This window comes from Gadus macrocephalus, chromosome 13, assembly GCF_031168955.1.
Source record: "Gadus macrocephalus chromosome 13, ASM3116895v1".
Classification (NCBI taxonomy): domain Eukaryota; kingdom Metazoa; phylum Chordata; class Actinopteri; order Gadiformes; family Gadidae; genus Gadus; species Gadus macrocephalus.
The window spans coordinates 20,149,583-20,176,623 of record NC_082394.1 but is presented as its reverse complement, the minus strand read 5'-3'; the positions used below and the strand labels follow the sequence as shown (position 1 = coordinate 20,176,623).

The following is a 27,041-nucleotide window of genomic DNA, read 5'->3' as shown; positions in this document are numbered from 1 at the left end:
AACAAATCTGCCTGCATTTTTAATTGTATTATTGGTTTACAAAAGTTATATGAATATGAACTATGAATCAAGGAATTAAGCGACAGAACGGAGGAGCGGAGAAAAAGAGAGAGAAATCCAGGAAATTACTGTTGGCTGACAGTGAAAAATGCGCAAAACTGACCGATTTGTTCCTTAAGCCGCCAAGTGCAGCTTTAGCTAGTAGCACCAGCGCTAGCACTAATGTTCAAGACACTGAGCAAACAGACCAGGGGCCGGGAGTAAGACAGGAGGACAGTGAGGACAGTCAGTCTTTATGCATATTAAAGTTAGAGAGTTCATCACCAATGGGGCTACAAAAGTGTGTGTTATTTCCGTGCATGTGAAGTTATATCTGTGTGTTGCGGGCACGCTCGTGCGTGCGCATCCCCGTATGGGCCGCTGGTGGGTGAAAATGCCGGGGCCGTTTTTTAATCCCAGTCCGTCACTGGCTACAAGTAGGTCAATGTATAACATTGGCTTGGGATGCCAAACATTTTTTATTTGAAATTAAACTGCATGGCTATGCTGTGGTTCCTGGGGGGGGGGGCTCCATGTCCATTTTGCTTGGGGCCCCCAAATTCCTTGAAACGGCCCTGTGTGTGTGTGTGTGTGTGTGTGTGTGTGTGTGTGTGTGTGTGTGTGTGTGTGTGTGTGTGTGTGTGTGTGTGTGTGTGTGTGTGTGTATCAACCATAAAACATCTCCTTCCCTCCGTACTCCGTTTCTCATAGCGCATTTTACTAAATGTTACATAGTATCTACTGCAACTTCAAAAGGATAATATATCATTAAACGATTGGAAATTGCTTTGCTGTCGTGTAATTAGAAATATGAAATATACTAATTGTATTTGTGTTGCCTTGTATAAATACATATTATCATTGTATTGGTTGTTGTTCTTCATAATGTAATCTTTATTTAATACAGGCATGTTTGAGAACACTTTGTTTGTGGTCCTCTATGAGCGCCAGTCGCATTGATTGTTGTTAGCAACGAAGCTAAGCGCTAAATGTTGTCGTAACATTTTCAGAGTTAATTGACGGAATCTCTGATTGCAAACATGAATTTAGAGTTACTCGGTAAGCTATGTATATATGTGTTTTATAACATGTTGAGATGTGTCTGTGTCTGTTTCTCATCGATTACTGCGAAGTTAGCTATTCTAACCCATTAGCTACCTAGCTCCATACATGGATAATCAGGTCAACGATGACTTTAAAACGTCCGTTGCCTTTTAATGCATTAAACAGAACGCGTACTATCAACAGCTTCTTATTTATGGATGTGTATTTTAATTGCAACCATTTACTCTGAAAGGTTTACTCTAATGAAGGCTAATTTGCTTCCTTCCATACTGGGCTGATGGCTGATTTCTGTCTGAAGAATCGTTTGGTCAGAACTACCCCGAGGTAAGTCATCACAAGGATTCTGTACTGGACTTACTAACGTCATCACCAGGACTCTGTAGTAGTCCAACTAACGTCATACCTATTCTCTGTAGTAGACCCATTAACGTCATACCCAGTCTCTGTAGTAGACACATTAACGTCATCACCCGGACTCTGTACTGGACCGACTAACGTAATCACCAGGACTCGGTACTGGACCGACTAACGTAATCACCAGGACTCTATAGTAGACACACTAACGTCATACCCAGTCTCTGTAGTAGACAAACTAACGTAATCCCCAGGACTCTGTAGTGGACCGTCTAACGTCATCACCAGGACTCTGTAGTGGACCGTCTAACGTCATCACCAGGACTCTGTAGTGGCCCGTCTAACGTCATCACCAGGACTCTGTATTGGACCGACTAACGTCATCACCAGGACTCTGTAGGGGACCCACTTACATCATCACCACGACTATGTAGTGGACCGACTAACGTCATCACCAGGACTCTGTAGGGGACCCTCTTACGTCATCACCACAACTCTGTAGTGGACCGACTAACATAGTCCACGAGCCTCCTTATGACCCGACAGTCCGTACTCACCTGTGCTGTTGTACCAACCCTGCGTGTCGCATCTCCATCACCACTAGGTGATGAGCTTAGCCGTAAAGTATTGCCACCTGGATTTATTCTTTCATCATTCATCGTCTTCTAGTATTTATACCTGTGACTAATTTCCAGCCGTGTTTTCAGTGAACATGCAAAAAAAAGTTGTCCCATGTCGGCTCAGATAAGGATATCCATGCCGAGTGCGCATATTAAAAACAAAGACAATTGGCATTTTATCTCACGATGGGATCCCCATGTGACCGTACATTAGAATGTCGTTGATTGATTTGGGTGATTTGTCTTCACTTTAACTCATTCAGTCGTGCATATTTAATACTTTTGACAGGAGGCAGATGGCACCCTCGACTGTATCAGTATGGCCCTCACCTGCACCTTCAACCGCTGGGGCACCCTGCTGGCGGTGGGCTGCAACGACGGGCGCATCGTCATCTGGGACTTCCTCACGCGAGGCATCGCTAAGATCATCAGCGCCCACATCCACCCTGTGTGCTCCTTATGGTAAAATACAGCAGACACAACTGTAGCTAGACTATTGTTTGTTACTTGTCACTTGGGAAATATGCGTATGCTCAAGCTCAATTTCGAGGACTGCCTGATGCGCAAGCTACAGTTGATCAAATTATTTAGAGAGGGTGTTTGCCACACACGTACGTGTGCCTGTGCGCGTCTTGCCCTTCTTAGTCTTACACAGTTGTTCTCTACCTACAGCTGGAGTCGAGATGGCCACAAGCTGGTCAGCGCCTCAACAGACAATATCGTGTCTCAGTGGGACGTCCTGACGGGGGACTGCGACCAGAGATTCCGGTTTCCATCGCCAATTCTAAAACTCCAGTATCATCCAAGAGACCTGTAAGTGGAGCAACATGTTCGATGACTCATCAATTATTATAGACGATGATATCTTCATTCAGACAGCACATGTTTGGAATACTTTCAGTGTCGTCGTTGTGTACGAGCAAGGTCGTACATGAATTGCTTCACACACTGGTGTTACAGTATAAGTATCCGAGAAGCATAACCCTCTTTTGGAAGCAGCAATCAAAATCAACCAAAACTGCATAGATAACTATGTTCACACTAATTTGAGACTTATTACCAGGTTGTGGAGGGGGTTCAATGGCTCTTGAAAGGGATAAGTGTTTAGTTTTTTATGTGTATTTCCGTTACACATGCTGTCTGTGTTTCAGGGACAAAGTTCTGGTCTGTCCCATGAAGTCGGCTCCAGTGTTGTTGACGCTGTCAGATTCCAAACACGTGGTCCTGCCTGTGGACGACGACTCAGACCTCAACGTGGTGGCCGCCTTTGACAGACGGGGAGAGTTCATCTACACTGGAAACGCCAAGGGAAAGGTCAGTGCTATTGCTGTCATCTTCAGCATTGTTTACTAGCATAGTTTCTGAAGCTGTCCTCGGTTCTCAACACTCACTCTATGCACTCAACGTATCCAAAACCTGTAGTGCTATATTGAGCCCCTTTTATGCTCTTAATAGACTGCTAATTTTGGGATAAAACAGAGTTTTTATCACCAGGGTGAGTGATGGGTTTATGGAGGACAGTGAGGAAATGACAAGTGCAGGTCATAATTAAATGATCTTCAAGATTTGGAGAACAAAATTGATAGAAATATGTTTGGAACCCCCAAGTAAGTGTTGTCTGCGTAGATCCTGGTCCTGAACACCAACACCCAGGAGCTGGTAGCCTCCTTCAGGGTCACCACAGGCACCAGCAACACAACCGCCATCAAGTCCATTGAGTTTGCACGCAAGGGCAGGTAAAGTAGAAGTGACCTTCCTCAACTAAAGACCTATATATATATATCTATATCTATCTATATATATATATATATATATATATATATAGATATATATATATATATGTATATATATTAGTGCTGTCAGTTAAACGCGTTATTAACGGTGTTAACCCAAACCAATTTTAACGGCGTTAATCTTTTTTTCGTGCGATGAACGCATTTTTTTTTTTTTTTATCATTTTTATCATTTTTTTTTTTTTTTTTTTTTCTTTGGCTCAAAACAAAGAAGCAGTAGCCTGACTGCTATGTTCAAGGCAGTATGTTTGTATGTTCATCGTTTAATTGCACTATAGGCTTTTTGTTTGTATCGTCCTGTTTTGATCAGTATATGCCAATATACTTGTTATCAATAAAAAAACATTTGCACAAGGCAAGCCGATGCACTTCTCCATGTTGATAAGAGCATTAAAATGAGAAAAATTAATGGGACAAAGAAATCAAGGGATTTTTAGAATAGGAAATTGTTTGCGATTAATCGTGAGTTAACTGGCATTATTGCGATTAATCGCGATTAAATATTTTAATCGCTTGACAGAACTAATATATATATATAGCACAGGGCAGTACTGGTTGTTGTATAACACTAACCCCTGTGAATAGAGCTAACATTGAGTGGACCTTTCTCTGCTCCGATGCTGATTCTCCCGTGTTCCCTCCTTTGGTCTGTGCTGCAGTTGTTTCCTCATCAACACGGCGGACCGGATCATCAGGGTGTACGACGGCAGGGAGATCCTCACGTGTGGCAAGGACGGGGAGCCGGAGCCCCTGCAGAAGCTCCAGGATCTGGTCAACAGGTGATCAGTGGCCCCCGACATCATCCCCGGTCGTATTCTACAAACGCAAACAGGCCTCATTAAATCATGTGGTTCAATTGTATTTGTATAGCCCTTAATCACCGTTACAGTCTCAAAGGGCTTAACAGGCCAAATATTTATGACGCCACAAAAACTCCCTTAACTAGCAAAACATTTTAAATCAGTTCTGGCCGGTTAACCATAAAGAGAATCCAGGCATTCAGTTGCAGTCACTGCACTGCACTGAACCGACAGAATAGTGAATTAGAGGGGAAAGTGCCTACTGGAATTATAGACTGCTGCTAATATAGTAACAGCACAGACAAGCACATACAGGCACGCATCGATGCAATCAGAAACAGAAACATTATCATGATCAGACAGACACTGACACACATCATCCACGTATTGGATGCTGATGTCGGTATCCTGCCCGACATCAGCATCGTCACTAACCCTTCATCACTCACCCGTCTGTGATCAGAACTCCCTGGAAGCGCTGCTGCTTCTCTGGAGACGGAGAGTACATTGTGGCCGGCTCCGCCCGGCAGCATGCACTGTACATCTGGGAGAAGAGCATCGGCAACCTGGTGAAGATCCTGCACGGGACCAGGGGGGAGCTGCTGCTGGACGTGGCGGTAAGGGCCTCCCACTTTTATCATAGTGCTGCCTGAGAGACGCTCAGTCCATGTATAGAGCCTGCATGAGTACATACCTCACACATGTGGAAGGTCTATTTGATCCCTAATAGATGTGCTATAGATGTAAACACATCGACGCTCATTGCTCAGTGGTCCCTTTGGATGAGGAGGTTTATGGTGCAGTTTGACCTCAACGGTTTAGATATTGAGATGAGGTGCGGCAGTAAACACCCAGACAACTGCTGAATGTTGAACGAGTGCAGGCACAACATTTGAACTTGTTTGGTTAGTTTTTTGCAGTCATATTGTTTTACCCGGTATGAACTTTGACCCCTCTCTAGTGGCATCCTGTGCGACCAATCATCACCTCCATCTCCAGTGGCGTTGTGTCCATCTGGGCCCAGAACCAAGTGGTAAGGGACCTCTACTAATCCAGTCGGATCTGGTAGATTCTGGTGAAATGCCGGCATCACCTGATCACCATTTGCTTCTCCTGGTTAAAGGAAAACTGGAGTGCCTTCGCCCCGGACTTCAAAGAGCTGGACGAGAACGTGGAGTACGAGGAGAGGGAGTCTGAGTTTGACATTGAAGACGAGGACAAGAGTGAACCGGAACAGACGGGTGGGCACACTTTGCATATCAGTACGGTGGGCTGCTGCTGCTGCTCAGTGTGTTTTTGATTTGGCTCTGTTGGTGTGTTTCAGGTGGAGATGCTGCGGAAGATGAGGAGGTGGATGTCACCACTGTGGACCCCATTATTGCATTTTGCAGCAGGTCAGTGACTTCAATGTGATAATCAATTATTCATGTCTCGTATAACAAATGGGTATTCAAGCTTTTTTTTTCTTCCGTTGTCTTATTTGTATTGGCCAATACTAGCTTTACAACATGTTGTCTGCATCAGCCTGATCTAAAAACAGGTCTCATGAGGAACACCATTGATGACCTGTTAATTAGGGGGGCACATTTAAAGACAGGGTGGCTGGTGTGTGAGTGACTCCCATCTAGGGCTGCAACTAACGATTATTTTAATAATCGATTAATCGGTCGATCATTTTTTCGATGAATCGGATAAAAAAAGAAACACTTGTAATCAACGAATCTTTATTCAAAAACTGAACATTACTTCAAATTCATAGTGCAGACTGAAGTGTAAAAACGTCCGGTTGTGTGATTACTACCGCTGCTTTGAATGACTGTCGATGCACGCGGTGCCGACTCCGAGCCCGTCTGCACAACGTCTGCAGCAGCAGCAGCTGACAGAGTTTTCGGTTGGACTAGACGGATACTGAGTTGAAGGAGTTTTTTAACCCAAAGACAGTGAAGGTACAACACTTTTATATAGTCCAGTGTTAAGATATGACCAAAATACAAGCTGTGGTCGCTCACACTAAAGCTCGCTGTGGGCGTGCATGAACCATGAACCAACCTGTCGGCGGCTGGCTGTAAACAGTGCCACGCCTACGAGTGACCTAATAATCGCGCGACACAACGAATCGATTTTAGTTCTTTTAATTATTTTAGTATTGAATTTTATCGATTTGTTGTTGCTGCCCTACTCCCCTCGCAGAGTCAGTTATTCAAACCTAGGCAACATCCTGTCCATCTTTATTTTAAGTTTATCGGCTATAGTTTACCAAACAGAAAGTTGACTCTCCAAAGTGTATCCCATACGGCGGTCCTCATTTCCTGCCCAATCCTCCAGTTGCTTGCTACAGATGCAACAGGCCAAGAAAGACCACGACTAGATGAATGCTTTGTTTCCATTTAATACATATAGTTTCTGAGTGTCATGAGGGTGCAGCTGGCCAGGGGGAGTTACCCCGCCTTTGACCTTCTAAGATAGTGAACCAGCAGGAGTCTCCAGACTGAAGTGAAATATATAGCAGAACAGCGCTGTCGGGACCGTGTGCAAAATCGTTGTTTACTGTAGAGAAGGATTTTATTTTAACAAGGATTTTTACATTTAAAAATTGTAATACAATTTTTAAATGTATTGGATATTCAACCGATCTTCATGCTCTGAATTACAGGGATCGTACACGGGTTACTAAAGACACGATCACTAAGATGAGTCCAGAGTAGGGATGGGCACGAGTAGTAAATTCCAAACTCGAGTGATCGAAGGAATTCCTCGAGGATCAATCGAGTACTCGTTTAATCTAATCTATTTTTAGAATGCAACGCATCTGCAGCAGGAATAGGCCTGATGATTAACGGCAATATTACCAACCAAACATGTAATGCTTATTCTCCATCAAAACAGTCAGAGTTATCAGAGTATTCATTATTTATGTAGCCTAACCATTGCAAATAATTTAAAGCTGCAAATAAAACGGCAGCAAATGGACTATGGAAATACTCAGCGTTGTGATCTTCTCTACACGGCCGGGATTACAGCTGCGTCTTGCGGCGGTGAAAATAGCCGACACACTTGGTTGCTGCGGGTCTGCTTTCCCAAACTCACCGTTGTGTTTCAGGAGCATATGTTGCCGCATAGTACTTGTTGTACTCTGGTAGCTCGATTTCGCTTGGAATATTTTACATTTCTTTATGATCTCCTATTTCTTTAAAGTATTTCAATTCTTCGCTGCGCTTTGCTTTAACCGCCATCTCTTAACTTTTTGAATTCTGGCGTGCCTACTGCCTGCACACGGCACGGAACGCACCACACAGAAATTTGATATATTTCATTTGCTTTGTGCCCACGGCATGCGTTAGTGGCGCCGCACAGAAAATTGATACATTTGCTTCAGAAAACTTTGTTTGTGTGTGTATATGCAAACTCGAGTTTGCCTGTCCACCAACCGAGTTCATTTGTAACGAGGAGTACTCGAGTAATCGATTCCTCACGCCCATCCCTAGTCCAGAGTGTTTACCAAAGAGTAGGATCGGTACTGCTCTATTAAACCTGGCATTGGGCGATAGGCAGGAGGATTCAGTCCCAATCTGCTACATCACCAGTAGAGGGCACCAGATCCTATTCACGGCCCCTTTAAACATTTAGGAGAGGCCAGACAGATCTGCAGAAGGAAACCAAAGGGAAGTTAGTGACATCAGGAGGGCTCACAACTCTTTTGGAAATGGAACAATGAAAACCTTTTTTTTTTTTTTCTTGATCCCAGCCGCCAGCGCAGCGAAAATGTAATCAAAGCTGGTTTGCCTCCTTCTGTGCAGTGATGAGGAGCTTGAGGACTACAAAGCCTTGCTGTACCTGCCAATCGCCCCAGAGGTGGAGGACCCAGAGGAGAACCCTTTCGGACCCCCACCCGAGGCCTCTGGTCAGGTGACCCCCACAGAGGAGGGCCTGGGGACAGGCGACAAGAAGCAGCGGCAGCCCTCGGCCGATGGAGGGCCGGCTAAGAAGAAGGCCCGCACCACGACCATAGAGCTGCAGGGAGTGCCCAGTGACGGTAAGAGATAGGGCTTGGTATTGCCAGGTACCTCACAATTAAATTAAATTCCATATTGATCCAATTGCTTCGATATCGATTTAATAATACGTGTAGATGACAAAAATACCTAAATATTATTACATATACCTATTTGTATTGGTTTAGAAAAAAAAAAGTAATAATCATAAAATGGACTAATGTGAAAGTGTATACCTGACCTGTCGTGCTTTTTATGGAAATAATTGATTGGAAAAAAAAAAAAAAAATTGAAAAGAAATCTGAATCGAGAACAAATAAATTGCAGTGCATTGATGGATATATATTTTTTCCCAACCCTAGTAAGAGACCCGAGTCTCCTTAATCCTCCCTAATCCCTAAAAGATATGATTGTAACTGCCCGAGGTAGTGTTCGCAGTTAGCCAAATATACGCACTTCCAGATCCCTGCCCGTGATCCAGATCTCTGATCCATGACCAGACGATGCTGAAGCTAATTAAAGTGAACCGTTGCCGTCATCCGGTCGTGAGCTAGTCTGCTGTCTTTAGACTCATCTTCAGCCTGACCAGTGAGACATCATGAAGCCCAACTACAGCATAGAGGATACAGACCTGGACAAGCACTAGTGCTGAGCTACAACGTTCTGCACTGGTAGATGGCTGAAGGAGTGACTTCTACATCCATGGGAGCCATTGGTCTGACCTGCACTCTGTTGCTCTGTGTTCCCCTCTCAGAGGTGCACCCCCTGCTGGGCGTGAAGGGGGACGGCAAGTCCAAGAAGAAGACGGCGGGACGGCCCAAAGGCTCCAAAGGTAAAGAGAAAGACTTCTCCTTCAGGCCCAAGGCCTACCGCGCGGCGGACCGGGGGGGCGATCGGCCCGTCCCCTCCGCTGAGGCTCCGTCTGGGACAGGGGCTGCAGGTGGAGGAGGAGGAGGAGGAGGAGGAGGAGGAGGAGGAGGAGGGACGAAGGGCAGAGTGGAAGGAGGCGTGGCCGGGGGTCAGGACGCTGCTGCCCACAGTGAGTCCCAGAACTAGTCCCGCTCATTGGCTCCCCTAGTGGTGGCCCACAGAGCAACACTTTATAAGGGTCGTGCTGGCGCCAACAAACGGAGCCCAAAGAATCTCATGTGTTCGTAAGAGTCGGCTAGAGAGAGCCCTCGATCAGCGTTGTCCTTTTAAAGAGGCCGTCTGGGCATCCCCGGTAACCATGACAACAGTCATTGTCAATCCCAGTTATTGAGTCACTGATTGATGCTAAGGCTAATGTGCGTATTTTCATCATTAATATATGTGCTATTGTGGAATATTTTAATTCCAGATTATTGCTGTATAATACTATGCACAGTACTTTGTCTCATTCTGTCCATCCTTTGTAGAGTTAATTTTAGATGTTGTTGCTTCATAAATTAAATAACCTCCTTTGAATGAGTGGTAGCTGGCTATACTTTTGTGGCTAGTTTCTGTCTATTTCCTGCTTGGCCTTTGACCTTCCTTCTCCTGCCTCGCTCCTCCCTGGGTTTGTGATGTTTTTATTATTATTATTATTATAATTATTATTATGTGCTTTAGTGGAACTTTCTGTGCTTTCAATATAAGCAAAGGTTGCCTTTCTCACGTACTACTATATATCTCTGACGTACAGCTACTACTAAATCTATACATCTCTGACATACTACTACATCTATATATCTCTGACATACTACTACATCTATATATCTCTGACATTCTACTACATCTATATATCTCTGACATACTACTACTTCTATATATCTCTGACGTACTACTACCGCATCTAAATATCAATTACAAATGTGCACCTTATCCCATATGATTTTTTGGCTGTGGCAGTTCAAGTTCAACTTTATTAATTTTCTAATTACTTTTATTTTATCTGAAGTATAAGAGTGGTATTATGGCAGCTGTGTGGTTTTTAACCAGGATTTAACCAGTATCAATATTGGCAGTTAATAATAAACATGCTTCTGTTTATTAATATAAAGAAATGGCAACTTTTCAGATTTCCACAGGTTGCTTTTAATTAATGCACTTCTGCTGCTCTGGTTTATCGTCTGTATTTCATGTTCTAGCTTGTGAATATAGGTCTTGGCAGGAGATGAATAGTCTTATAAAGTGTTGCCACTGCAAATTCAATTGAATAAAAAAAGATATCTAACATACTCGAGTGGGGAAATGTATTTTTGGGTAGAATGTTAACTTAACAGCATTATTTTTTATTTTACTTTGCAGGGAGTCTGGTTTCACAGTCATACAAACAACATGATATTGGCGGTATGGATTGATCTTTGCACCAAAAGATCTGGAAAAACTACAGGCTGAACCATAGAGCTCCTCTCTACGTTTAGCCTTCAAACCCCCGGAAAACACAATTTAACTTTTTAGAAAAATCCTGTGAATAAAGTAAAAATAATTCTTAATTTGCTTTCTGTTGAGCTGTGTGTGCGATCTCTTAATCTCTTTTATTGATAAGATAATCTGAACAGCCATTGTCCTTTTTGTAAGTTTTTTTATAAGTATATATTAAAGCTGTGGTTATTATTTTGCTCTTGTGTGTAGTTTTGTTTAATCAAACTTGAAGGTCCTTGATTATTTTTGTAGTGTTAGCTCTGTGGCTAGTGTTAGCATTGGGCTAGCAATCCTTCTGACGCTGCTTCAATGACGTTATTCACCAAGCATAACTGGTGAATAACACGTTAAAACACATCAGATAAGCTCTAAACTGGAGATGTTAGAGACAAATTAGAGTAAAAACTAGTGTCAGATGTTAACTCGGATGCTAACTATTGTCGAAGCTGCTAGCATTGGGTTCTAAACCGGGTACAGCTCACGGGGGGGTGGGGGGGCAGACTCTGAACAGGGTATCAACCCCCCCTGCCCACATCGAGCGGGAGCCTACGCCTGCAGCTCCAGACCAGAGGACTCCTCTGGTCTCTCTAGGGGGTCCTGTTGGGCCCAGGGTCGACCTCGATGTCCCCAGCACGTCCCCCACCGTTCCAAAGGCCCCCTCAGTCCCCTCAGTCTGGTGATACCTCGGGCCGACCCAGACCGTCCCGAACCCTGCATTTCTTCATGTGTTCTGCAATTGATGAATACAATACAAGGACCGTGGATTCAATTCAAGGTCCATACTGCACTTTTGTTCCTGAATAGAGAGGTCATCCTTCACGGTGCCGTCGTCGTTACGCTAGGTGTGAGTGTACAGGTACATACCGCTATAGTAATAATGCACATTACACTAGGTGTGAGTACTGTACATACCGCTATAGTAATAATGCACATTACACTAGGGGTGAGTACTGTACATACCGCTATAGTAGTAATGCACATTACACTAGGTGTGAGTACTGTACATACCGTACATACCGCTATAGTAGTGGTGCACATTACCCTAGGTGTGAGTACTGTACATACCGCTATAGTAATAATGCACATTACACTAGGGGTGAGTACTGTACATACCGCTATAGTAGTAATGCACAATACCCTAGGTGTGAGTACTGTACATGCGACAATAGTATTGCACGTTATCCTAGGTGTGAGTGTAGTGTACAAACCACTATAGTAGTGGTGCATGTTACCGTGGGTTGGTACAAAACTATAGTAGTAGTGCATCTCCAAAGAATCCAACACGGAATGCTAGATTTCATTAAACCTCTTTTATTAGATCAGCTGCGACAAAATCCAAAATATTTTAAAATATTGTCCTCTATAACAATGGTTTCTGGCTTTGAAAGTGTGCTTCAACCTGTCTCGTGTTTGTGTGTAAAGGAGGGCTGTGTACCAGGTGTGTGTTGCATGGCCCCTGGTGCATCGCATCAATCCACCAGTAACGATGGCTTAGCGCAGAAGGTCTGTCGTATTTGAAAGCAAACTATTCAACTATGTACATGAAACTACTAAGAAAGGAGGTGAAACAAGGAGCATTAGTATTTCAAAGAGATAACTTCACATTGGTACATTATATATATATAGATATATATACATACATAAACGTATGTGTATATACATTTATGTATTTATGTATATATATTCTGTATATATATATGTGTGTGTGTGTGTGCTCTACATATAGCTTGTATTTAACTGCGATAAACCAACATTATCCATTAACCTATCAGTGAGCATCCAAAACAAAACACTGTTGAATCTCTTTGCTAACATTCTGGATAGTAAAACAAATCAAATATGCACTTGGTACAATGACACCATTAAAGTCAATAACAAATTATGTATAGTTCACACTTTAAAACGAAGTTGTTTACCTTTTTTGCTAATTGTTTTTCTGCTTTCAGAAAGTTATAAAAGTATAACTTACTAAATTTAAATTGCTAAATATAAAACAACACAGTTAATCATTCCATCTAAAGTCACAACGGGGCTCCTTTTGGCGATTCAATAAAAATGTTACACTATTTTAAATAAGGTGATATGAAAAATATCTATAGTTATGAGAAGCTTCCATCTCTACAGGTGTTTTTTCTTACGATTTTTTTTCTCATGAGTTTTATTTGGGTAAACTGATTCGTAACACCATACGATGGAACCTGACTTCAAGGGTGAATACTTTGTGTAAGGAGTTATGAACTACTGAGGTACTATTGCACATCCCAAACAGCTTTCTGAATGTGCAGGCCTTTTTAGAATGTAAACAAGCCCATCGTCTGAGATAATCCAACATGAGGAAGAGGAAAGGCAGTAAAGTCCAGTCATGTAGGGGTTCTGTAAACACACTGCAGATTGTAGGGTCAAAGGGCCTGGCTCATGGTAGAAAGAAAGTCAACTTAGAAAAGGTCATGAAGAAGCAGCACATCTTGTAATATTTACAACACCAACTTAAGCAATATTTTGATTGTAGACAGTAAAACCTGCATCTTTTCATTTTGATCACACTTTTACTTTTCTCTTCCCGCCATATGCACCAAAAGCTTCATTAGTGAACAAAGACGTATAGCTCAGACAATTAGGCCACTTGGCATTGCTCTCGAGAATCCAATTATAGAATATATGGATTTATTTATTTATTCATCAAATGTGTGAAATATATGTAGAATAAACCATACGACATCAAGTTGCACAATACCCTAACATACAACACTTTCATTAAAAAATAGGGGTAGACCCTTATTGATTTGTTATAATCTATAGTGTCTCACTACTAAGGGTGCTGTACAGATCATAACCAAAATCCTACACACACACACACACACACCGGTACCCACACCCACAGATGCTAGGCTAAACTGAGCGGTTAGACGGTAGTGACGGTCAGCAGGTTGCTGGGACAGACTTTGCTTTCCCTGCTGTCCATTCTGATTCCATGAGACAACAGCTCCTCTACAGTGGTCCAATCGTCGTACAGTTTCCTGTTCCGAAGATGATTCAACTTCCTCTGGCTGAGTTCAAGAACAGTGTTGCACCGCCCCTCCACAAAGAACTGGTCTTCGTCACATACTTGGTTCTCTGTGCTCCCGTCCTCCCCCACAGTGACTCCCCTGTTGTACTGTCCCTCTCTCATTGGTGCGCCCCTCGCCCGCTGCTGCTGCTGCCTTTGCTCACGGGCAATAAGCAGATGTTCCCTCCTCTCTGTGCGGCTCCAGTACCGACCCTGGAGCATTTCTGTATTGGTCTCCTCATCGGTGCTCATGCCGCCACGCTCATCAGCGAGCCGTGAAGCCCTGTTCCTTAGTAACTGGTTTCTTGAGAGCCGAGTGTTTTGGTTTGTGTTGGTGATGTGGGTTGAGTGTGCGTGGGGATTGGATGTAGAGATTGTATTTGGCTTTTCATTGTCAGCCCACTGCGGCATGGATCCAGGCCCCGGGTTAGAGTGCAATTCAAGGGTGCTGTAGAGACCTCCACCACACCCACCGCCCTGAGACAATCGACTGGCTGGCTTCGGCCATGTTTCATTTATGTCCCCCGGCTGGGGAGGCAGACTCAGGGTGTGGAAACAGTGTGGGTCGCTCTTGCTGTCTCCAACAAACTCCCGTTTTCTCTCTTCATCCTGGACCCGGTCTGCTTGCAGATCCTTGTCTTTCTCTGGGTCATTCTGCAGGCTGGCTTCTCGTGGTCTGGCTCTTCTGATTCTTTCTTCTTTGGGGACCACTAGCTCAGTTTTAATGCTTCTTTCCCGCGGCTGAGGCCAGTCATGGGGGGGTAAATGGGTGCTATAGAAGGGACCGTGTGTCCCCTGGGGATGGCTCACAGCGGTCGGATGGGGATGGGGGTGGGGAGATAGAGCATGACTGGCATGGTTCAACGTTAATACACTTGGAGATGTTTCCCTTTGCTCCGGGGCCTGGGGTCCCACGGTCTCCCCGCTGTCAAGCGTTGCTGCGGTGTAGGAGGGGGACGCCGGGTGGCTGGCCCGGCGGCGGTACTCGTGGGGGGCCGGACGATAGTGCAGGGTACGACTTCTCCTCAGAATCCCAACTGAGTTTGAGGCCTGATGCTGTTTCCCGAGCACCATCGGTCTGTGGTGGCTGGAAGGGGTACTGCATGTGGAAAGAATGGGCATCCCCATGGAGGTGTGGCCGTGTGATGGGTTGAAGAGGGCCCCGCTGCTGGAACTGTGACGGTTCAAACAGGGCTGGTCTTCTTTGCGAAATTGGACAGATGATACCCTGGAAATAAAGAACAGGTTAAGGACATCCACTATGTACTAGTTGTCAAACTAAGCTCTAATGCATCCATTCAGTCTTTCTTATGATAGCGTTTACCTGGAGAGACCGCAGGGGGAGAAGCCCATGGCTGGGTCACTGCTGTGCCCTACTCCCGCCCGGGGGTTCGGGAGCAGGGGCTGCATGGCCAGCGCTTCAGGAATGGCCTCCAGCAGCTCGCGGTGGCTCTTGGGACAGCTGTCGCGTCGCTCCCTCTTCTCGCAGGGTTCTGCCGGGTGGTGGAGCCGGGCGTTGTACAGCCGCATCCGCTTCTCCAGCAGCCTCTGGAAGCGCCGGAACTCCCCGGTGCTCACGCTGCAGAAGCCAGAGTCACTGAGCTCCGAGGACATGTAGGACTCTGAGGACGGAGAGCCGCGGCCGAAGCCGTGTCCCGCACATCCGCCCTGGACATAGCCCCTGCTGTATTGGTGGCATTCGTCCAGGCCTCCCTCCTCGGTCTCCAGCCCGGAGAGATCCCCCTGGTGGAGGGAGCCGTCTGTCCAGCCGAGGCCGCTGTCCAGCTCATGGTGAAGGGGGAGGTAGCCATGGGGATTCTCAGCCATGACGCTGCTGTCTTCCATCTGCTGTGGGAGTAGTAGTCGTTAACAACCCCATCTCAAACAAGAACAGGAGAAGGAGGACAGGTATGCACGATGAGCTACCTGGGTGTAGAAGCTGCTGGGTTCTGCAGGGTTGTTGCAGCAGCCTAGCAAGCAGCTGGAGTTGTTTGGGTCTCTACTGGTTAAGTCTTTATCCTAAGAGAACCAATGATAGGCAAAGAGGTTGAGGAAAACTCCAGAAAATGTGTTAATTTCTATCTTCCAGCAAGCACTGGACATATTGACATAATAACTGCAGAACTTCCAGCTGCATCACTCAATATTTAAAGTCAGTAATTCCCAAAAAGATATGATTTTGTTTCAATGGGTTGGTTTGTGTCCTATGATCTAAAACACAGCAGCAGTATGCCATTGTGTCGCTGTTACTAGAATAAACAAGAATCTAGGAAAAACATAGAATCCTCAATTTTTGCCATCCTCCTTCAACCAGCTTTAAAGGTTATACACTGCTGCTCCTTGAGAACATACATTTTTCTGAATCACCTGGTAGCCAACAGGCCCCATGTCAATGGTGTCCTGCGGGGCGGTCGGTAGGTACTCATACATCCCCTCATCACAACGGTCCTGTTGGACCACGAGATGTCTCCAATGGCGCCTGGGTGAAATAGGGGCCGACAGAAGGTAAGGAAGAACTGAAGGCACCAAGCATCAAATCAAAACCTTCAGCAGGACAATAACATATGAATCCATACGAATGACAACACAATGAAACAAGGAGACAGGATGTGTGTCCCGACCTGTCCTGGGAGGCAGGGCTCCCCCTGGGGTCCGAGGCAGGGGGTCTCGGTGCCTGCAGGGGGAGGCTGAGGTTCTGCAGGCTGAGAGGGAGGGTCTCCCAGGAACGGCCATCGCCATGTGTGTTGCCATTCTGTCGAAAATGCCTCCGTGGCTTGATCTGCATTGTGATTGGCTGCTCATAGGCTGCCAGAATGCGCAGGGCATCTTGTTTGCTAAGCTGGGACACGTGCCTCCCACTCACCTGCGACACAGAGGGAGAGGCCGAGAGTATAGTGATGTCATCACACTGTTTAGGTCGGTTTCGTGAGCGGTCACGACACAATGCTGCCTCAAGTAACATGACTTAGGAGAATAGGCTTATTATTGGTTATTCAAATTATGCTTCACCAAGGTAATTAAAATGTATATGAGAGAGAGAGAGAGAGAGAGAGAGAGAGAGAGAGAGAGAGAGAGAGAGAGAGGGGGAGAGAGGGGGAGAGAGAGAGGGAGAGGGGGGGAGAGAGAGGGAGAGGCATAGAGAGAGAGAGAGAGAGAGGGAGAGAGAGCGAGCAAGAGGAAGATTATTCAAATTATGCTTCACCAAGGTAATTAAAATGTATATGAGAGAGAGAGAGAGAGAGAGAGAGAGATTATTCAAATTATGCTTCACCAAGGTAATTAAAATGTATATGAGAGAGAGAGAGAGAGAGAGAGAGAGAGAGAGAGAGAGAGAGAGAGAGAGAGAGAGAGAGAGAGAGAGAGAGAGAGGGGGGGGGGGGGGGGGGGAGAGAGAGGGAGAGGGGGGGAGAGAGATTGAGAGGCAGAGAGAGAGAGAACTCAAGATGCAAGTGACTGCACAGTGTGCTCAAAACACAAAATGGCCCCTGTGAGGAAAATCCAGGGTAGGTGGAGGAGGCAAATGTTAAAGCCCAGATTCAGCCAACCTCCTCAGCCTGTGTGTGGTAGTGATAAGGAGATGGTAGGAAATGGCGGGAGTTATATCGTCTCGGCTATAATTAATGCATGTTATGTAAGGGTTATTATTATCCCTTCAACTATGCGCAGTCCCTCTCTACTTACAAACACACACACACACACACACACACACACACACACACACACACACACACACACACACACACACACACACACACACACACACACACACACACACACGCGCGCGCACACGCACGCTCACGCGCGCACACACACACACACACACACACACACACACACACACACACACACACACACACACACACACACACACACACACACACACACACACACACACACACACACACACAAACACACACTCAAAAATGAAAACGTGTAGTTAATAAATCGCTGTATCTTGTTTGGTCAAATCACACCTAGGCCTACATACGTCACAGTGGGATTGGTACCAGACGTCTCCCTGTGAATGACATCCAGCCGTGATGGACATCAAGCCGTGATTGCGGTAATGGGGGTCTCGTGCACATAACTACAGTATTTGAAGCATGCAGCCCACTGAGCATCCGCAGCAGAGCAATACTCACCCCCGGTTCTCCTTCGATCCATGGTCCAGAAAAACGACAGCCCATCACTCCAGATGGTGTCCCCTCTTCTAGCTCCAGCGTCTCTCAGTCAAAAATATGAATCCGGCAGAATGGGGCTCGTAAAGGAGTATCCAATGCTTTTAAAGATCGGAATATATGTCCATCGGAATCTACGGTAATCATTTTCGCCTTTCCAGCGTAGGCCTACTATTCGTCGCTGTTTGCGATCCCCTCCTCCGCGTCATCCTCAGATGAAGGTTTCCCTCTTGCCTCTTCCCCCCTCCCCCCCCCCCCCATCACCAGCACGGCGCTCCAGGGGGGGGACGCGTCACACGCGTCCGACCTTCTCGAGTCTTGGCTCACACTTTATCCAAGATTTCAAAATTGTGACTGTTTTTATTGAATTTGTGTCAGACTTTGGCGAGACGAAAAGCTCATTGATTTAATGATCAATCTCAGATGATCCCTCATTTGTTCTGGTCCCCACCCTAATGTGTTCCGGTCCCCGTCATGTGTTCTGGTCCCCGTCATGGGTTCTGGTCCCCACCGTCATGTGTTCTGGTCCCACACAGTCGTGTGTTCTGGTTCCCGTCATGTGTTCTGGTCCCCGTCGTGTGTTCTGGTCCCCGTCATGTGTTCTGGTCCCCATCATGGGTTCTGGTCTCACACCGTCATGTGTTCTGGTCTCACACCGTCATGTGTTCTGGTCCCCGTCATGTGTTCTGGTCCCCGTCATGTGTTCTGGTCCCCTTTGTGTGTTCTGGTCACCGTCATGTGTTCTGGTCACCGTCATGTGTTCTGGTCCCATACCGTCATGTGTTCTGATCCCCCTCATGTGTTCTGGTCCCGTCATGTGTTCTGGTCCCGTCATGTGTTCTGGTCCCCACGGTTATGTGTTCTGGTCACCGTCATGTGTTCTGGTCACCGTCATGTGTTGTTCTGGTCCCCGTCATGTGTTCTGGTCCCCGTGTTCTGGTCCCCACGGTCATGTGTTCTGGTCCCCTCATGTGTTCTGGTCCCGTCATGTGTTCTGGTCCCCTCATGTGTTCTTGTCCCCGTCATATGTTCTTGTTCCACACCGTCCCCGTTCACCGAGGACACAATGCTAGAATGTTTCTACAAGTTGGCACAGCGTTATCTGACAACATTTGACCACCTTTTGTCATTACTCTACGGTTTATTAACAATTTAAATTACTAATTTCAACTACTTACAAATAATGCTTAATGACTCACTTTGTATTTCTTAATGTGTAGCCTATCTTATCGAACAACATCACAGTGATATAAACGCCAATAATAATGATAATCCCCATTTAAAAATTCCATTAAATAATTAGGATAGTGCTGTACAGCTGGTAACGGCTATGAATATTCATGTCAACTACACACCATTGTCGATACATAGTTCCTTTATCCTTCAATATTTATAAAAACAACAACATGAAACAGATACTGGAAGGGTCAGAAACGGACAGAGCAGAAGAGAGAGAGAGATAGTGAGCATCAAACTTACTCCCTTGGCAACTCAAGAGTTTGAGTTTCAGCCTGCAGGTGCATTTACACTTTGAAGTGATTTAGTTGGCCCTCACCGTGAAGTGAAAAGGTGAGTTTTATCTACACAAACCATCAGATTTTTCTTTTACAAAATATCTAAATCTGATTTGAATTGGCAACCACAGAAGGGACTTATTGAGTCGCCTGCTGACCTTCTAAGGTAGGACCATTAGTTCCTGTCCCAGTCAAAATAGGCTATGTTCTGAGGATGTCACTGACCTAACTGACACCAGCCCTCCTCTTGTGTGTTTATTTATAACCTTGGTTTGATGGTATCCACGGACACTGTCTTGTTATGGCACAGTACAGCCTTCAGCGCAGTGCTGTGACATGCCTCACATTAAGGCCCAGCAGGGGGCGTTTTAAGCAGCTTCAGGTTGGAAGCGGCATGTGAAGGACTCACTACAGAAGAAGAGCATCTTACCCACAGCCTCCACCGCCCCGCTACCATAGCAACCGGAATAACTAAAATGGCGCCGCTTGCTGTATGCATGAAGTCCATATTACTTATTATTATTATTATTATTCTATCAAACGCATCTTCCATCGATGGGAATTCTTCAAGTTACAACTCCAGTGTCGAGTTGAACATTGACGGAAATTCTAAAGAAGAACTTCTCAATTCATCAACGACAGAGTACGAGCTTTCAGAAATCACGTCAACCCCCGGGTACACGATAACACAACCTCCAGGGACCGATGTCCCTGCTCCAGGGACCGATGTCTCACCTCCAGGGACCGATGTCCCGTTAACAGTCCCTGAGCCGCTCCCGCTGTCCGGACGGCTTCCTACCGGGGTCCCCCAAGGTAACGATATAGCCACAAACCTGCTTCAACACAGCTGGTCCTTTCGGGATGGTGCCGGTGTCAAGTATTCTGGTCGTACACTATTTATACGGTCAGTTGGTAGGCTGTACTCCCTAACATGTGTGTCAGTTGGCAGACTGTTCTCACTAACATCTGTGTCAGTTGGTAGGCTGTTCTCACTAACATGTGGTCAGTTGGCAGGCTGTTCTCACTAACATGTGGTCAGTTGGTAGGCTGTTCTCCCTAGCATGTTGTCAGTTGGCAGGCTGTTCTCACTAACATGTGGTCAGTTGGTAGGCTGTTCTCCCTAGCATGATGTCAGTTGGCAGGCTGTTCTCACTAACATGTGGTCAGTTGGTAGGCTGTTCTCTCCCTAACATCTGTGTCAGTTGCCAGGCTGTTCTCACTAACGTGTTTGGTCAGTTTGTAAGCTGGTCTCACTAACAGCTGTGTCAGTTAGCAGGCTTTTCTCACTAACATGTGTGGGTTGGTATTCTTTTCTCACTAACATGTGTCAGTTAGCAGGCTTTTCTCACTAACATGTGTGGGTTGGTATTCTTTTCTCACTAACATGTGTCAGTTAGCAGGCTTTTCTCACTAAGATGTGTCAGTGGGCAGGCTGTTCTCACTAACATGTGCGCCAGTTGGCAGGCTGTGTCCTTGTGACAAGCAGAGGGACGCATGTGACCTGAACTGCTGCTGTGACCCGCAGTGCGGTGGGGAGGCGGCCCTCTTCACCCACTGCTCCATCAGCACCGTCAGGCAAGTCCGACCTCCTTCAGTCCATCACTGGTCTGCACTCTGCTGGCCTCGTCCTCCTCATCACCCCCCAGTTTTACCCGCTGTGGTTCATTCTTTACATAATACACAACCTCCAATGAGGTTTAAGGAGTTTACAACACTGTTAAAATTGTTGGTTAATTTATATGTATTCCAACTAAGCTCGCTGTCTAACTCTCCTGTCCCCTTACCTTCATCTTTCTGTCTCTACAGTGGCAATCAGCAGCTATGCCAGCACGACGTTGTGCACTATTCTTTAGGGAAAACTGGAGAGGGCTTCTCCACACAGGATACCTTCATCCAGAAGTATGTTAATGCTGACATCTTCTGTATTCACTCACAGAACAGTAAGTTTACCAAGCCACCCTAGGATTCAGCTTCCTGTTACTTCCATACTTCTCACTGGTTTTTGCAATTCTTTCCAGAGATATATTTTTTCCCAGGAAAGATATTTATATTTGTTGTTAAATTGTAATTGATTGTTTTATAATTATGTGATATATTATCAAAGCATTATGATTGAACATGTAGCAATATAACAGGCTTTGTGGGCCTGTTGAACATCAGGCTTGTGTTAAAATTTGCTCTTGGTTGTGAACATCAGGTTATGACCAGAGATCACTGACCTCATCATTCGGCTCCACTAGCTGATGCACTCTTTGTATTTCAGTCCAATGGCCGACCCTGCCTGTGTTTTGTCTCTATTCCTCCTCTAGATGTTGAGAGTCTGTCCTACTCGCTGCCTGCCGTTCCAACCGACACAAACTTTGATTCCCTCTTCAAGGCGTTTGAGGACCTCCCCTCTAGCTCGGGGAGCGACCCCGTCTCCCCCGTCTCCCCCGTCTCCCCCGTCTCCCCCGTCTCCCCCGGTTACCAGGTGGGTCTTTATTTAGGCTGTGAGTTTCAAAGAAATTGCTTATTTGATTTATTACATTAAAGGTTTAAAATTCTCTGTTTTTTGTAGTATGGTGATGTGATAGACACTTTAGGAGAAAATGGAGAGCGGGGAATCCTGCAGTTTCCTGCTGCTGCTGTTAATACAAATTGCTTGGACACAAATCCTGCTGGTAAGTATCTTCCCAATGGTCTTTACTCTGGGCCCAAACAATGGATAAGGCTAGAAATGGGTGTGAAATGTTGCTTTCACCATTATAACTTGTGTGTCCCGTACAAGATACTTAAAAGTCTTTAATCTTTGAGGGCATCCTTTGTGGGAGCCTTGTGTCTAGCAAGATGGAGTGAATTTAGTGCCGATATTACGACACGTATTTTAAACATCCACAGATGTAAATAATGTTTTGTGATGTGAAAAAAACAAAACTCTACGCTTGTAAATTACGATTTGTGATCACACCAAGTCATATTCTAATCTGTGGATATATATCGACAAATGCATGATGTCCTGTATTTTTTAAAAATATTTTTAAGACCAATTTTTGAAAGTTGTATCCTTTTTAGAGTGAGTAAGACAGGAAGGTATGGGAGATAGAGGGAGGACATGCAGCCAAGGACCACGGGCGGGAATCGAACCCGGGTCGCTGCAGTAAGGACTGGGCATTAATGGTACGCGCTTTACCCGCTGAGCGCCCGTTGTCCTGTTTTTTAAATGTGAACCTTTTTTGCAAGGTGCGGATCTGCTTTCGCCAATTTCACATCACATCCTGTGGAAACTAACTGCTCTGGAGACACAAAGGGTTTTGGCACTATTTTGGACTATGGAAATAAAAATCCACAATTGTATCCACCAATAAAAATCCAGGGTTGTTATAGCCAACCACAACAACAGAATTATGATTTACTCTCCACAAGTCTTAATTTACAACTGAAAATGTAGGTTTTTACGTCCCACACTGTTAAGGGTACGGAACGTGGGGACCCAAGTGCAGAACACAGGAAGGCAGAGACGGGGTAAAGGGAATGGGGTTTATTGGTAGGCAGGCGAGTAGTCAGACAGGCAAGGGGGTCCGGTAACAGGCGGGGGATCAGACAGTCAGGGGCTTGGCGACAGGCGGGTAGTCAGGCAGGCAGGGGTCCGGTAACGAGCAGGCAGTCAGGCAGGCAAGGACTCGACAACAGGCGGGTAGTCAGGCAGGCAGGGGTTCGATGGCGGGGGGAGTACTAGAGAGGAAGAGAGGTGGTTATCAAGGGGACAGGCTAGAGACAGAGTTTCGAGAATGCTGGTAGGACCGATACTGACTAGGTAGACGTAACGACGAACTGGCGCCGCCGGCTGAAGTAGGGAATGGTGATAGGAGGATTGCAGACTGGTGTGTGAGGAGAAGGACCACTGGCGTCAAGTAGCCACTAGATGGAGGTAGTGGACCGCGTAGCAGGACGCGAGGTATTTGGATGTTTTAAGTAGGGGTAAGTCATATTGGGGTTGCTTGTGTTCTTCTGCTCAGCTTTCCTGAAGCAGCAGGTCAGCCATTGCACCATCAGCATGGTGGTGGATAGAGACTGCAGCAAGCTGCAGGCCCTCCACATGATCACCTACACAGGCCTACGCGTCCTCTCTGTGAGTCCTCACTCAGTCTGTCTCATGTACACCTACACAGGCCTCCACATCCTCTCTGTCAGACCTCACTCTGTCTATCTTTACTGGGAATTAGCATCATCTGATGGGAGTGAAAATTATTCAGCACAATTCATTTAAGGGAACTTGAGAAAAGATTAAACAGTTGCCGTGTCCATATATTACATATACATTTACATTTAGGGCATTTATCAGAAGCTTTTATCCAAAGCAACTTACAAAAAGTACATTTGTCAAAAAAAAAGAAACAATTTATCGCTGTCGATACAGTAAGGATGTTCATAGAAACAAGTGAAAAAAAAGATAGCTAGGATAAGACGCTACACAATGCGAAGTACTATTTGTAAAATCAAGTATGTACAATGTACAATAAGTGCGTACATTAATTGCCAGGATGTACATCAGAAAATATGTGTATAAGAGGAGTGGGGGGGGGGGGGGGGACCTCATTGTCTCTGTCCTGGAAAGCGTGTCTCTTCACCGTCTTCATTGGTGGCTTTCTCAGTAGCGTGCCAGAAGGACATGAGGTCCGTCCATTCACCAGTCCTGTCTGCTTCCCATCCCATAATATCACCCACCACTAAATCCTTCTCATTAACTAATTCCAAAACAACAAATTGAAATCTTCATTCATTAACAAAATATTAATACAATTATTCTTTTCTTTTTTTTTTATCAGGGGAAGAATGAAAATGCTACAGTAAGTAATATGCCCTTTCCTCTTTACTCCATAGCACAGTAATAAACAGTGAGGCTTGCTCAGTTGGAATGTTATTTAGCAGTAAAATCACAAAGTAGTAGTTCAACAATCCTCCGTGTTGCACATGTGAAGAACAGGCCAATAAACAGAGAACAGGGAGCTGCACTGTCCCTTGAATAATACATCTGCCACTGACTGTAGAATCCATCTATACTGAACTATATGTGGCCTTGTTTTGAGGTGGTTGCCGTGGTCCTGACGTCAGCCAATCTCAGGTCTTTAGAGGAGACTCTGTCTCCTGTGGAGCTCGGCCCAGCAATGACCCTCGAGCCCACCCTGGTCAACTCCACCCTCTGTCTCAACGTGGTGCAGCAGGTGGGTCTCTGAGCACAAGTATACAACCCCAGCCTCTGTCTGTCTATAACCCCACCCTCAGTCTGTCTATAACCCCACCCTCTGTCTATAACCCCAACCTCTGTCTGTCTATAACCCCACCCTCAGTCTGTCTATAACCCCACCCTCTGTCTGTCTATAACCCCACCCTCTGTCTGTCTATAACCCCACCCTCTGTCTATAACACCACCCTCAGTCTGTCTATAACCCCACCCTCTGTCTGTCTATAACCCCACCCTCTGTCTGTCTATAACCCCACCCTCTGTCTATAACACCACCCTCAGTCTGTCTATAACCCCACCCTCTGTCTGTCTATAACCCCACCCTCTGTCTGTCTATAACCCCACCCTCTGTCTATAACCCCACCCTCTGTCTGTCTATAACCCCGACCTGTGTCTATAACCCCACCCTCTGTCTATAACCCCACCCTCAGTCTGTCTATAACCCCACCCTCTGTCTATAACCCCACCCTCTGTCTGTCTATAACCCCAACCACTGTCTGTCTATAACCCCACCCTCTGTCTGTCTATAACCCTTACCCTCTGTCTATAACCCCACCCTCTCTGTCTGTCTATAACCCCACCCTACACTACATAATGTAGATATGTATATGATGATGGATGTGCTGTGTTTGTTCCACCAGGTTTCTCTGGTTGTGAAGTACAACCCTGCAGGAGAAATAGTGAATGTCTCCGCCGCTCTGGTGCTGGGGCCTGTGAGCGGAACCGCACTCTCACTGGAGCTGCAGTTTGGGATTACATTTGTCCAGGTGCTGAACTAAGTCTTTTAAGCAAAATGAATTGAACTAAAAAGTATGAATGGGATGGGATATGGAGGCAGTGTTGTCATTATCAATGTTATCCTTCTCACCACTGCTTTATGTAATGGCAGTTGGTAGTACCATTCTACAAAGGTGTTAAGCCCAAGGCCCACAGCCGTGTCAGACAGACTTGAGTGAGGCAAGCTCACATTGACCTGTTGTGTGGTCACATGACATCAATGCTAGCCTTTATTCCATCAGGACTGATTGTATGGCAGGAAGTCTGTTCTTGGAACTTTAAATAATGTAACTTAACCCACCTGTAGGAAGAAGACGGCCAAGAAGGGACAGTCCAACGCAGTGGGAATCCTGGTTATGTGACTGGGCTCCCAGTAATATCTGGGACGAAAACAGCAAAATATCCTTTACTGGTGTCCAGTGCATCTTATTATATTATATATACTGGAAGCATTCATCATTCAGACCTTTTCCTATGTTACAGCCTTATTATGATACCCACAAATTAGGTGGAATGCAGCGCTCAACTATTGTTCTTCATAAGTTTTATTATTTTTCTTTCTTTCTTTCTTTCTTATTCTCTACAAACTTTGGGACCTATCTCCTTCCTCAATTGCTCACCTAGAGACTCCATTCAAATTTTAAAATATTCAGAATAGCTTGGAATCACACGCTTCTTTTCGGATTTTTCATATATTTTATACTTTTTAAGATATTCTACTTTTAAAATGCAGTGTAGGGAGAAGGATAAAGCCATGCAAGCCAATCAGAATCCTCTGAATCAACAACAACGAATAACACGAGCGACATCCTGTTCCTTTCAAAACAGCAGTTGAATTCATTTTGGCCGTGTTCACATCTAGCGTTTTTTGTAATAGGGAAAAGTTGAGCCGACCGTTTTTTCAACAAAAAGAAAAGCTGGTAGCGTTTTTTTGCCCTAAAAGCGCAGAGAGCGTTTTTTCTATCGCCTAGCAACGAACCCATTCTAGACCCGACGTTACTCGCCTACTATGTATCCAGGATAGAGCCCATTAGACATGTCGTAGATCTCGACATGTTCTGTAATTACAGCTATTAATCGCTCCGACGGCACTTGCCCGAGTGGTTTGTCTTCTATTGTTTCTTATTTTGACAGTCGAGAGATTCCTTCGCCACGAAGTGTCAATGTTCCGCTTGTGATTGGTCAGTTGCCCAAAAGACGCCTTACGTCGGCCGCTTTCTTCCTGAAAGTTGAACTTTTTTCAAGCTCCGTATGGCA

The 27,041-nt window shown here is 45.4% G+C and overlaps 4 protein-coding genes and 1 long non-coding RNA gene across 8 annotated transcripts in view; 3 read left to right on the top strand and 2 right to left on the bottom strand.

Annotated features, from left to right (window-relative positions):
• The first annotated feature begins 956 nt into the window (after positions 1-956).
• On the top strand, positions 957-11,240 carry rbbp5 (retinoblastoma binding protein 5). The gene is made up of 14 exons (XM_060068676.1): positions 957-1,098; positions 1,403-1,428; positions 2,368-2,540; positions 2,751-2,891; positions 3,230-3,392; positions 3,705-3,814; positions 4,531-4,650; positions 5,135-5,288; positions 5,633-5,704; positions 5,795-5,912; positions 5,996-6,065; positions 8,469-8,704; positions 9,418-9,495; positions 10,932-11,240. Exons 1-14 carry the CDS (start codon positions 1,080-1,082, stop codon positions 10,982-10,984), a joined length of 1,533 nt encoding a protein of 510 aa, XP_059924659.1. The 5' UTR covers positions 957-1,079; the 3' UTR covers positions 10,985-11,240.
• Positions 11,241-12,343: 1,103 nt separating this feature from the next.
• LOC132470275 (uncharacterized) lies at positions 12,344-18,523 on the bottom strand. 2 transcript variants are annotated; one of them, XM_060068671.1, is made up of 6 exons: positions 18,237-18,523; positions 16,716-16,957; positions 16,447-16,573; positions 16,021-16,113; positions 15,419-15,942; positions 12,344-15,322 (listed from the first exon to the last, which is right to left on the bottom strand). In XM_060068671.1, exons 1-6 carry the CDS (start codon positions 18,279-18,281, stop codon positions 13,951-13,953), a joined length of 2,403 nt encoding a protein of 800 aa, XP_059924654.1. In that variant the 5' UTR covers positions 18,282-18,523; the 3' UTR covers positions 12,344-13,950. The 2 variants fall into 2 exon arrangements, with proteins under 2 accessions (XP_059924654.1, XP_059924655.1); XM_060068672.1 differs by having other exon boundaries at positions 16,462-16,573.
• A 1,300-nt stretch (positions 18,524-19,823) lies between these two features.
• tctn1 (tectonic family member 1) overlaps positions 19,824-27,041 on the top strand; it is a 39,133-nt gene continuing 31,915 nt past the window's right edge. Inside the window, exon 1 of one of the 3 annotated variants that reach the window (XM_060068738.1) lies at positions 19,824-20,500. In XM_060068738.1, the coding sequence (XP_059924721.1) occupies positions 20,263-20,500 (238 nt within the window). In that variant the 5' untranslated portion in view covers positions 19,824-20,262. The remainder of the gene's footprint in view (positions 20,501-27,041) is intronic. The other 2 variants (XM_060068737.1, XM_060068739.1) reach the window with 2 other exon arrangements.
• The window catches only part of LOC132470314 (uncharacterized), a 15,968-nt gene continuing 9,274 nt past the window's right edge, over positions 20,348-27,041 (bottom strand). Inside the window, exon 2 of the long non-coding RNA XR_009528625.1 lies at positions 20,348-20,500. This is a non-coding gene — a long non-coding RNA (uncharacterized LOC132470314). The remainder of the gene's footprint in view (positions 20,501-27,041) is intronic.
• On the top strand, positions 22,344-26,769 carry LOC132470313 (tectonic-1-like). Its single transcript, XM_060068747.1, has 7 exons — positions 22,344-22,446; positions 22,838-22,942; positions 23,782-23,894; positions 24,592-24,612; positions 24,853-24,987; positions 25,649-25,774; positions 26,092-26,769. Exons 3-7 carry the CDS (start codon positions 23,820-23,822, stop codon positions 26,290-26,292), a joined length of 558 nt encoding a protein of 185 aa, XP_059924730.1. The 5' UTR covers positions 22,344-22,446; positions 22,838-22,942; positions 23,782-23,819; the 3' UTR covers positions 26,293-26,769.

Bases quoted from the DNA above. Each gene is read 5' to 3' on its own strand.
- rbbp5 (XM_060068676.1), top strand. The intron at 2,541-2,750 runs GTAAAATACAGC...CTCTACCTACAG, and splicing joins CACCCTGTGTGCTCCTTATG to CTGGAGTCGAGATGGCCACA. The intron at 6,066-8,468 runs GTCAGTGACTTC...CCTTCTGTGCAG, and splicing joins ATTATTGCATTTTGCAGCAG to TGATGAGGAGCTTGAGGACT.
- LOC132470275 (XM_060068671.1), bottom strand. From the start codon at position 18,281: ATGGGCTGTCGTTTTTCTGGACCATGGATCGAAGGAGAACCGGGG. The intron at 16,574-16,715 runs GTCGGGACACAC...TATTTCACCCAG, and splicing joins AGCCCTGCCTCCCAGGACAG to GCGCCATTGGAGACATCTCG. The intron at 15,943-16,020 runs GTAGCTCATCGT...CTACTCCCACAG, and splicing joins CCAGCAGCTTCTACACCCAG to CAGATGGAAGACAGCAGCGT.
- LOC132470313 (XM_060068747.1), top strand. From the start codon at position 23,820: ATGGTGGTGGATAGAGACTGCAGCAAGCTGCAGGCCCTCCACATGATC. The intron at 23,895-24,591 runs GTGAGTCCTCAC...TTTTTTTATCAG, and splicing joins CAGGCCTACGCGTCCTCTCT to GGGAAGAATGAAAATGCTAC. The intron at 25,775-26,091 runs GTGCTGAACTAA...ACCCACCTGTAG, and splicing joins TTGGGATTACATTTGTCCAG to GAAGAAGACGGCCAAGAAGG.